General features: G+C 36.2%; 1 protein-coding gene across 1 annotated transcript in view; it reads left to right on the top strand.

Moving 5' to 3' along the window:
- dennd1b (DENN/MADD domain containing 1B) overlaps positions 1-12,350 on the top strand; it is a 96,054-nt gene that overhangs the window by 52,815 nt on the left and 30,889 nt on the right. Inside the window, exons 11-13 of the mRNA XM_042334972.1 lie at positions 858-903; positions 3,740-3,841; positions 9,760-9,885. Of these exons, the coding sequence (XP_042190906.1) occupies positions 858-903; positions 3,740-3,841; positions 9,760-9,885 (274 nt within the window). The remainder of the gene's footprint in view (positions 1-857; positions 904-3,739; positions 3,842-9,759; positions 9,886-12,350) is intronic.

Below are 12,350 nucleotides of genomic sequence, written 5' to 3'. Positions count from 1 at the left end.
TAAACAGCATTGTGATGGGAATTATATCTGAAAAATGTACATTAAAACAATCAATTCTTAGTCTTGTGTTGCAATTTTGCAGTTCAATTTTTTGTGGCACAGTTACTGTTCTAAGATGTGCCTTAAACAATAGCAGCACTTGCATTAGCCTGATTTCGTGAGATGGGAGCCATTATCTGTCACTTAACCAGCTTACCCTGTGTAATGCAATCACAGAAATTGCAATAGGAAATCACATACTTAACTAATAAAATCTTTGTTCAGTAAAAGCAGGCCTTGTTAATGGTTGCCATCTCAATTATAATTTGCGTGCCAGCGGAGCATTATTTCACAATTATTCCTATTAACAGCAACACAGTACAGTATTTTGGTTGACATTACAGTTTAGGTATAAGAATCTTTGATTGGTTAAGTTTTTTTTGTATAGATATTCCAAGACAACAAATTCATATAGATTTAGAGACTCATTTTTAATTTTTGAAAGCTTCTTGTTCTGAAATTAATAAATTATACCTACTCTTCAAAATGCATTTTCCCATTGTTGTTCAGTTTTCCTGCTTACATCAGTCTAGCTGCTTCTTTCCCCTGACCCCTGATTGTTTTTCCTTCCCTTCCTTGAAAGGAAGCCTTTATCTTTCCCTTGCTGCTAGTTCATAATAACATGACCAGTATCAGCACCTCACTAAATAAGGAATTACAGCGTGAATCAATGCTCTATCATTATTTGCCACCAACACAGCATTACGCTGGCCTCTAACAGCTTTAATTTCCTTCTATAATTTTCAGTAGCTGTGTGCTGATCTTAAATACTTTCAACATATAGAATTGACTAATGATTAATTTTTTTATCCCCCCAGTGCCCCAATGCCCTATGTGGTTGGAGTTCACTTGAGCTTAATGGATGTAAGTTAACAATTTTCACTTTTGTTAAAATTTGTGTTCATAGGTCATTCCTGTAGAGATTCAATTATGTGGGCAAGAAACAGGTTCAAATTATAGTCACAGTACTACTTTCTTACAGCATACTAATTAATGTATCCTGAAGATTATAGCTGTTTCATTATTTGTACAATGTTAAGACACTATAAATGTAATTAATTGATCGCAACACATTTGGCTGTGAGTCTATGGATAAATATATAGGATGGGGAAATGGGAATGAGAAAGTAAACCCAGAACAACACTTTCAAATACACCAATGCACCAGAGCAAGAGGGCACATGTTCAGGTTTCAGGACAGACCTTTCAGGTCAGGCAGTTTCAGGACAAACTTTATACAGACTAATTAATGACTGAAACAGGTTACAAGGAAGGATGGTTGAAGCAGGACCCTGGATTCAATTTAAGAAGAACAGCTTGATGCTGTAATGGGACGAGGACGGCAGGGTGCGTATTCTGGGAGAATGAGATCAAATGGTTTGAAGAGAGTTCTTCATTAAGGTCTTTCTTCATCCAGATATCTATGTTGATTTCTTCTGATTCCCTAGATAATGGGGGAAATTGGTGCAACAAATGCGTTGCCTTTGACCGGGTATGCTTTCCATTATCTAAAATTGTTAGTGAAAATGTTCAGTCTGTTACAACTTCAACGGATTAATCCTCTCTAGAATTATGAATTAGAGGCTGGTGGTAAAATGGGAACCCATTGAGCCTTATTTTAAGACTGCTATGGGTATTGTACAAATAAAAAGAACTGTTCTCTTCATAATACAGTAGTTTAAAACTGAAGATCTGGATGCAATTTTTGATTGGGTCCACAACACTATATGTACACAGGAATTACTTTAATGTTTCACTTGTAAAATTGCTTTTGTAACTGCTTTGTTACAATAGTATTAAACATGATAAATCAAAAAAAACACGAAACCAAAGTAGTTGACTCCTGCAATAGTGTTCTTTGCATTGTTTTCAAAATACCATTATATTGTGAAGAGGTAGAAATTAGTTGCTTCAACCATTCTGGAAATGCAGATTCAGAACTTTGCAATCACATGTTAGCTTTTATGTTTTAATTTTTTTCTCTCATGCAACCTTGTTGCATGCATTAAAAAGGCAGCACTTATTATACTGTTGAGTGTAACATTGGGAGCAATTGTAGCTGTCTTCTTACTTGTTATAGTTGCTGATCGTATCCTGTCTGTTAAATATGAGCTTGAACCAATACAGATTTAAATGCAAACTAGTCAACTGCCAAATCATGTTTAGGTCTTTATAGCAGTAGTAGTAGTAATAATAATAATCCTTGCTTTTCACGTTTTCTAGACGTCTCAAAGCGCTTCACAGAATATGCTGTAAAGTGAATTGACTGCATATTTGTGGGTGAAACAAATAGTCTTCACCATGACCTCATCTATGACCTGAAATTGTTCTATCCACATATGCAGTGAACTTGTGTGTGCCCCACCCACAGCAGAGTGGAGGCACTATATGGAAGATACTTTTATTTCTAACCTCATGCATGTAGTTTTTACTGAGAGTTTGAGCTAGACTATTTCTCCCTCCACAGAAAGACACAAACATTTGGTCAGGTCTCACAATTGTTTTTTAAAATTGAAGCAAACGAACATTTAGACCGACTATTTATGGAGAACTTTGAAATGTGATTTGTATCTGCATCAGTCAAGCAGACTGGATGATTTCAAGCTTGTTGATGAATTACGAACTGATTCACAATTTGGAATAAACATCCTAAGTGACTGCCTTAGATTTTTTGTTTGTAAATTATTCAAACGTAATAATACATCATCAAAAACTACAGCACAAGTACAAAGAAGAGAAAATAAACACTAGAAAACAAACTTGAACTGTGCGAATCATTCGTCTCTGAGATTGTTCTTCAAGCCCCTCATCACAGTTGCCCATTATGTGGAAGTGTTTCTATGCAGTTTATTAGTCTCCTGCAGAACTATTCTAGGGCTGCATGATGCTTCTTTCACCATTAACTCCTGAGAGTAAGAGATATGGTAGTAATAAGGAGGGGATTGATTTGGAAGGAGAATATCTTTATGCTTTTTGCAAAGCACTTTTGCTCTTTTGGTCTCTTAGAATATTGAGTTCTTTTCCAGCTTCCTCGACACTGACCCAGGATTGTAATAACATTTCTTTATTTTTCCACATATCTGCATTACCATCCATCTCATTAAGCACTTGAGATCATCCTCTCACTTTCTTCTCTCCCCTCATCACCACTTTTTTTTTGATAAGCCTCCTTCATGCATGAGGTTAAAATTTTTGGTTTCTCATTTACTCTCAATTCTCAATTCTGGCATTCTTTCTTTGTGAATTTCACAATGTTTTTTTAATTTAATACTTTGTATTGTATCACTGTGAGTAGTGACAGTGACTCAAATGACTCTGCATAGTCTTTAAACTCTCTTCAGAGATGATCTAAAAATGTCACAAATTAACAGGTTGTCATCAACCTACTTGCTTCACCAGTGGCTTGAACTGTTAGACTGAAATTTAATAGAATTGTACCTGTTTTTACTATTTCACCATAGACTACTTTATAGAAAGAAAAATTGGAATGTCTGATTGAAAGCATCAAAAAATAGATAGAGGGAGAGCCACTACCGCATTCAGTTACCTGTAAAACTCTCCTAGGGAAATTGTGCTCCCTGCTGAAATGTCAACTGGAAATTAAATTTGTATTCCTTAATTATGAGACCACACACCTCTTATTAAAAAAAAATTGCAGATGTATCTACAGCAGTTGTTTTTTATTCTCTCCGTCAAACAGAAAGTGAAGAACAAAGCTCTGGAAGATGTGATTATCCTCAATGTAGATACAAACACACTGGAAACACCATTTGATGACCTGCACAGCCTACCCAATGAAGTCGTAAGTTTTAATAGAAGTTTTTTTTCAATCGGGGAGAAGGAGGGAGACGTTTTGCTTCACTAGGGTCTTGCAATATTAAAATCTGCCCTTTCTGATTCCGTATTGAGCTGAAGGTCTAAGGAATAAACAAAACAATTATAGTTTTTAAAACCAACATTAGTTCAACATATTGATACAAATAGAACTACAAAAAGCAGAACTTACAAGATTTCAAGACTGGCTCTGGCTGAAGAGCAGTGTTGAATTGTGTGGCCGATTGTAAATTAAACCCATGATCAGAAAGCTATCTGCATTCATTAACCATAGCTGCTTAAAATGTAAGAGTCTCTTCATCTTATACTTAATCATTAAATTACAAAGTATGCATTTCTGTCTGCCTAGTGGCATGTCTTGCTGAAGAACGAGTTGAGTTGTGAAGGGAAGGAGAAGAAGGGGGCCAATTACCAGCTCCTGTTTTCCTGCCACCTGCCAGCTCTTTTTCCTTTAATTAATGATCAAATGGGGCTGGTCAATATAATAAGAAATACTTTTACAGTTGGGGTCACAAAATTCATCCTTTGATCTGCTGTATTCTAAAACATTTGTTTTTGTGAATTTTTTGTTTTTTTGTGTATTTTAACCATTTTTCTTCCAACTGAGATGATATGAACGGACAAAGTGTAATTTGCTTTAAAATGTTAAATTTGTCTAATGCTGATATTCTGTTATTGAAGACAATTCCAATATAAATTTGCATGAAAGATTTTAAAAAAGCCTTTTTTTGTACATAACATTTGATAAAATAGGTACTAAGCTACTGCTTTGATCTTGTGTTGCATTTCCTAAGCTACTCTTTGATCTTGTGTTGCATTTCCTTGTTATAAATACTTGGGTGTGGTCAGCATTTCATGTTTAATTCATTCAAACCACAAATAAGGGATCAATACTTACACAATTGATACGCTCACTTCTGCATGTCCACCTTGTTTTGTCTACAGCAAGATCTAATTTATGATATTCACAACTGGATTTTCTGTGTAAATTGTAATTTCTGGCTTAATAAATTCCAGTCTGGCAAACTGTCCAAAAGTTCTAAAAAGGCTGGCGAGCAAAACATTAAGTTGTTTCCATTGTATTTACTGTTTTCTTCGAACTTTGACTTCCAATTTGTGATTTGCTGACCACTAATTTTACAAAACATAAGTTAAGTGACAAAAGGCAATGAATGCAAACAATTTTGCAAATTAGACCCTAATCTCATGTCAAGGTAATGAATAATAAGAGTAGATTACAGCAAATATTTTTATTTAACAAAATTACCAATCTTCCTCTCAAAAATGATCTTAAAATATGATGAGTTGGATTCATGTTAATTCGAGTAAAGCTGTTAGAAAATATGTTTAGCTACATGCAAGTTCATGTCTCAACGATTTCAGTCCATATGGAGTCTATTATTAGGTCAGTTTGTGTATTGGTCTCAGTTGTCATAAAGGTCAGTGGGTCACAGTTGTCCTGAATTACTGAACTGTTTTCATGTAGACGCTCTGCTGTGTTTTGTGCTGTCATCTTTATAATGGTCTCTTGTCAGAAATTCACACATAATATTTAAGATTTATTGACTATTAGAAATGTTAGCATTGTCGTTAGTGATGTAGCTTCAGAAAATACTGTGGATTTCCAGATGGAAAAACAATTGCATTCATTAGCCTTTTGGGAATCTTTATTTATGTTCACATGTACATTGTAGTTGTGTCCGGATAAATTAAAATTGTCCGTATTCTATTGCTTAATTTTTGTTGGGTTAAGGACATAGGCTTCATAGCAGTTGTGTTTTAAACCCAATATAAAATAGCACATACATTTATGTGCATCGCCAAGCAGAACAACATGTGAAAAATGAGAACCTAGAAATTTCCTATTAGTTCCAGGTTTCTTTAGCTTCCTTGCTCTGCTACTCCGCATTCTCTTGGTTGATAGCTTTTAGCATCCAGTCTGTGGCCTCTCTTCAGGGAGCAGGCTATGCCCAACACAGCTTGAAGATAAATAGTTTACTTCCAGTGTAATTCAAGAATACTGGTTCTGGTTGCTCAATGGATTGTTAATGCATTTTAAAAGCAAATTGCTTTTTATCCCTACTACTGGTCTCTTACGTGATTTGGTACTGTCCATTAAATGAAATGTTTCCAGTTTAGCAGGTCTTTTCTGTTGTGTTTGCTCAACAAGCTTGTGATGAACATAAACATTTCACCTGTCAATAACTTCCCCGAAACAGCAAAAATATTAATACAATAATCTCATATGCATTTTAAACCTTCTGAAATGGGAAGCTTTCCATTCTGGTTAAATTGGTGTATGCTGATGGATTCGCCCTCCTAGAAATTGAGTCTGTACAATGATTTTCTACAACTTATAGAACATCCATATTAGTAAATTTTGCATTTGATATAATGCCAATAATATCAATGTCTTAAAGTGCTTCATAAGTAATTACTATCAGGTGAAGTTACTGTGTATGTGTAGGCAAACATGGCAGCCAATTTGTGCACAGCAAGATACCACAAACATTCATGAGATGAATATCCAGAGTTTTGGCTTGGACCTCTCGAGAAATTCCCTTCCCTTTTCAAATCTTATCATGGGATATCTTACCAAGTTCAGGCTTGACTATGCCAACACTCTTCTTGCTGCATTCCCCAGCTCTTTTCAATACAGGCTGCAGACAACCAAAACTCGGCAGCCAATGTTCTCTCCCATACCAGACCATGTAAATTGGTTTGTACATTTAATGTCTAATGTTGTGCTCCTTCATTGTTAGCCAGAACAGTTTCAAAAAGTAAACTTTTTTCCAATGGATAAAGCATACTAATTGTTTATAATTTATGAATTGAAAGTAAAGTTTTATAGATTTATCTTGTATTAAGGTCACAAAAATACAAAAAAAACCTCTTGCCTGAATCAGTACCCACCAAAGCATTTTTTTAAAGATGTTGATATTGTTGCTAGGTTAATTTTTTTGAAACTAAGAACAGAAATATTTATTGTATAATTTCAGCTAAAATTATGTGATTGGATTTGCATCTGTCTGAAATAAAAATATTTAAGTGATACCTTAAGTGATAATTTTGAGGATCAGTGACATAAAAAGAAGGCCCTCTCCACTTTATTGCCTCCAGTTCTCCTGTGAGACTGGCACAGGTTCCATAATTATTATTGTTATTACACCTGAATATTTTGAATAAATAGGGTCTGAATCAGTTTCATATTTGGGTAAAATTAATTGTCAGGGATAGTTCTGTGTTTCATTTCATGGGAGCTGAAATATCATCTGCCATGTCGAGCAGAGCTGCCAATTGGTGGCACAGTTCTTGAAAACCTGTACAAATCAGATTGCCTGGGGTCTGAAGAATATAAATAAGTGGACATTGTAGTATGCACATTTTTAACCACCTGATAATAGAGAAATATGTGTCCAAACTCAATTGATGAATTGGTGCCTCAAATGATTTCGTCCCTCTCAAATAGCGTGTTGTTTGTGACGAGCTGTCACATATCTGCTGGAATTATTTCAAAGAAGGAATAGACTTTTGTTTTCTAATTTGTTTTCAAAATAATCAATTTAAATTGCTGGAAAATTTAGATTTCTGCGTTTCAGAATTAGAGAATTCCATTACAAAAGCCCAGAGGTTCCAGGTGAAAATCTAAACGTGTTTGAAAGCAAGCAGAGTCAGCAACCATGCTTAGAAAGTCATATTTTTAGTGAGTTGAGCAGCCTCGAAGAAAAAGATGTACAGTCTAGTACTTGTTTCAAAATTCTGCTGAAACAGATCGTTGGAGTGAAAAGAACCTACATGTTTTACCTTTTACTTTCTGTTCCTTGATTGTAGCTGGGTTCATGAGGAAAATAAATGAAAGGAGGCAATGTTTCAAATTTCAAATTACTTAGGGATTATTTCATTTTGAAACAACAACCTCTTGTATGCAAACGTGGAGGTTTTGTTGCTCTGGTGAAGCATTTTGAGGAACATTCAATCCTGTAAAAGCACTTACTTTATTATTAAATGAGTCATTTCATGTGCTTAGTTCCCCGATAGTTGAGCCAGTTTATCCAATAGTTAGCCATGCTGATCAAGAAGATTCCCTGGTCTGAACTGAGTTAGCAAAGCTAGAGAAGAAAAAGCAGCCAGGATTCTCATTTCTGACTTGCAAACTAGTGACTCCTGCTAAAGATGTGAATTTTTTGGATGTTCAGAGGGGATAGGATCATATGTGGCTTCTCATGCTTGCTGTAAAGCCTCAAACATAGATACAACAACAACTTGCACTTACATAGCGCCCTCCATGCAGGATAGTGTCTCAGAGCGCTTAACAGACTGATAGACCATTTGGGGGAAAGGACTGGTGTGGGGTCAGTGTGGTTTACGAAGAGCTTAAAAAAATAAAGTGAAAAATAAGATTATGCTGCACTGTATGTGCTGCTGTGCAAACATCTCCAATTTTTTCTTCTACAAATTTCCAACAATCCAGTCTTTGAACATATTTGGGAAAGTGTATGGTAAGATATGTTTACGATCATGGCTTTTTAAAAAAAATTCCCTGATAATGCCACATAAACAATCTGTTTATATGTATATTGTTTTCTTGCAAATTTCTTTAGAAATTGTATTGACTGGAATTGAGAGAGCAAATCCTATGATATGCAGAATGAATTTGTAGTGCAATGTCAATTAAAAGAGCATGGAGAGTTCAGTAGATTTGTATAATATTTAACCTTTCTCACCACAGAGATATAGATTATGTACCTCACAACCTGGTGCTGAAATTAATTGAAGAAACCTAATGAGCCTTGGTATATGCAGTCACTGTACTAAATGAATTGGACTTCAAGACTTTCATCTGTAGCTATCAAGCCTTGATGTAAATTGAAAAGATCACAGCTATTGGGAAAAGACCTATATTGTAATGTCCTTTCTGCATAGATTATGAACATCATAACGCAATGATTTTTCCATAAAAATATGGCTATAATTGGACCCTATGGGGGTCCCTTTCTTTGATCAGATCACAGTAACTGTGACTTTACACTGAAAAATGTCACTGCTGTAAAGGTTTTATCACCTGTAGAGCTGGGTTTTCTCTGATGCCTTGTTCAGCACTAGTTATCTTTATTAAAGTGTGATTAATTAGTCATTGGGTTACAATAATAAATGAAAGCACTGAAAAATAAAATTGAGTCCATATATATATAAGAACAATAGGATATACTTTAAAAATATTATTGCCCTTTATTTGATGCTTTTGAGGTGTTGCATTATACAATAATACATTCTTCTTGGAAAGTCAATTGCATAAAATTTAAGTCAAAGTCATAGCCACAGCTGTAAGGTGTGATTTTATGATGCCATAGTTATGGCCTGTACTTACATGGCCATCTTCAATTTATGTTTTTCTATTGTTTGTGAAATAATTCTAACCTTTTCTGTTTTTTTAAAAAAATTGTTGCGAATCACAGAAATATTCTCGCTCTTGGTGGAACTGATAAAAGGGTTGTTGACCTTTAAATAAAAATAAAATTAGTTGGGAGCTCTCTGTTGAATGTTTACGGGAAATTTCCTTCAGCTTATTTGGTGCAGAGTGCATAAATCCTTCGTTCTGAACATGCACGTGAAACAATCCAAATAAGTTTCTGCACAGTTAAATAATTAAAACCCTCATTACCTTAGGAGTCTTTCAGAATCTTAGAAATGTATTAGCATTTTCCCATTAATCTTGGTATATTTTTGTGGTACTTAATTGAGCAGTGACTGCTCAGAAGAAAAAGTTATTTTTAGAATGAAGATCATTTGAGTGACTTGAGAAGCTGTGCGTAGCTTCAGTGAAGGGTCTGGACTAATTTTTATTGTACTTGGTACAAGTTTCAGCTTTTTCTCACTATTATTTAGATCTCATCCCTGAAAAATAAGCTGAAGAAACAGTCTACAGCTACAGGAGATGGAGTAGCCAGGGCTTTTCTCAAGGCACAGGCGGCTCTGTTTGGCTCCTACAGGGATTCACTTCGATATAAACCTGTGAGTATTTTTTTAAATCTCCCCACTGTGCCATTTGTAGCATTATTTTCAATTTTAAGTATAAAGCTTCATGTTTGTTGGTCTACTATTCAAATCATCCTTCTTGTATTATAATAATAATAATAATCCTTGCATTTGATATAGCACCTTAACATGTCTTCTAGACGCCTCAAGGCACTTCACAGAATATACTGTAAAGTGAATTGACTGTATATTTGTGGGTGGAACACAGCAGCCAATTTCACACAGTCGTGGATTGAGTGAACACATTTTTTTTGAGGGGATTTTTATCCCCGGAAAAGCAATCCACCAATCAGCTAACAACTGGGTTCCTACTTACTGCTACGTAAACAGACGCATGTGGAGTAACAAAACTTACCCAACGTTTTGCCCTGCCGGGAATTGAACCCGGGTCCGCTCGCTTGCGGGGTGAGTGCTCTAAGCACTAAGCCTCAGGACTCCACATTTGGGGGTGAAAGTAGAGGTTAAAGGTCCAGACCTGCTTCCTCTCCCAAGTGGAAGGCAACATTCTGAGGTATCTGCTTTTGTGTAGACATTGCTTTCGTGCAGCTATCTGACATTTTCTCACCAGTTTCATCTATTTCTTGCTCGCCAACACCCAATTTCAGTCGCAAGGGCAAAATGGTTCATTCCAGACTTCATGTTTGTCCTATTTGGCTCTATATGTTCAGCTGGCAGGAGTTTTTCTTTTGGTTCATTAATGACTGTCAGTGATATGAATATCTATAATAGTGTCTACTACTATACAGATATAAATACAATTATGAAATATTTATGTTCAGTAGTACAAAAATTCTGTCAAAATAAACGGTAACTAAATGGTTCATTAACAACAACAAGTTGCATTTATATAGCGCCCTTCAACAGGGTAGCATCTTGGAGTGCTTCCCGGAATAAAGCTCCAGCATTAAAGCTAGGGAATGCTGAAGCAGGTGCTGCAGCATTGCCTAGCATTAAGATTGCCGAGCTCCCATGATTTTGCCAAAGTCTGTGCTTCCCTCTGCCTTCAATCTTAAATTAGCAAGACCTCCCTTTTCTACAAGAAGCAACACTGTGCACAACTGTCAATGGTATATGTAGGATAACAAATATAATTAGAAGTCATTCTTTGAATGAAATTCTTCTTCACATATCATTTGTGTGTCAGCCTGGCTCGGTGGTAGCCTGGCTCGCCTCTGAGTCAGAAGGTTTTGGGATAAACCCCACACCAGGATTTGGAATCGCATAGTCTAAGCTGATGCTCCTGTTGCATTGGTGAGGGCGTGATGCATTGTCGGAGGTGCCGTTCCTCCAATGACATGTTAAATCAAGGTCCTGTCTTCCTATTCAGGTAGATATTAAAGATCTCATGGCACTGTTCGAAAAGAGAACAGAGTTTCTCAGAGTTTCTCCCGGTGTCCTGGCCAATGATTCCCTGAATAAAATTGGTCACTCGCTACATGGCTGTTTGAGTGACATTGCTGTGTGCAACTGGCTGCTGTGTTTTGCCCACAAAATATAATCAATCCACTTTACAGAATTTCCTGTGAAGCCCTTTGAGACATTTCAACAATTGGCTGAGGTGCTATATCAAATGTGAGGATTATTATTTTATTATTATTTTTCTAACTCTTCTCAGAAGCTTGCTCTGGGGAATATCTGAACTCCTCTATTCTGTTTTATATGCATCACTGTCATCTTTCTTTCTCATGTTGTGCTTTTTATTTTGCTGCAACGTGTTGGCAATGGCAAACAGACATAGTGTCATGAATTCTCCCTGCTATTAAAATGACTGATTTTAAGCACAAAACATTAACCCAGAGTAAGAAGCCTCAGCTAGAGTACTCTATTCAGTTCTGGACACTACACTTTAGGAAGGATGTCAAGGCATTGGAGAGGGTCAAAGGAAATTTACCAGGATGGCACCAGGAATGCAGGACTTCAGTTATGAGGAGAGGCTAGAGAAGCTAGGATTATTCTCCTTGGAGCAGAGAAGGTTAAGAGGAGACTTAATAGAAGTTTTCAAAATTATAAGGGGATTCGTTAGGGTGAACAGGGAGAAACTATTTACACTGCCGGGTGGATTGGTAACCGAGGACATCGATTTAAAATAGTTGTTAAAATAAACAAAGGGGAGGTGAGGAGAAATTTTTTAACACTGCGAGTTGTTCGGATCAGGAATGCATTGCCTGAAAGGGTGGTGGAAGCCAATTCGATAACAACTTTAAAGAGAGAAGTAGATAATTATTTTGGGAGGACAAGTTTGCAGGGCTACGGGGAGAGCGCGGGGGAGTGGGATTGATTTGGAGGCTCTTTTAAAAGAAGCGGCACAGACACGATGGGCCAAATGACTTCCTTCTATACTGTATAATCCTATGATTATATGATGATAGTAGCAAAGATGGCTTTGGTTAAGTTCCTGTACTTTGACATTTTATCCTAACCTGCAGGTGAAAATATTTTTT

This window comes from Callorhinchus milii, unplaced genomic scaffold, assembly GCF_018977255.1.
Source record: "Callorhinchus milii isolate IMCB2004 unplaced genomic scaffold, IMCB_Cmil_1.0 Scaffold5, whole genome shotgun sequence".
Lineage (NCBI taxonomy): Eukaryota > Metazoa > Chordata > Chondrichthyes > Chimaeriformes > Callorhinchidae > Callorhinchus > Callorhinchus milii.
This window is presented reverse-complemented; position numbering and strand designations above follow the sequence as displayed.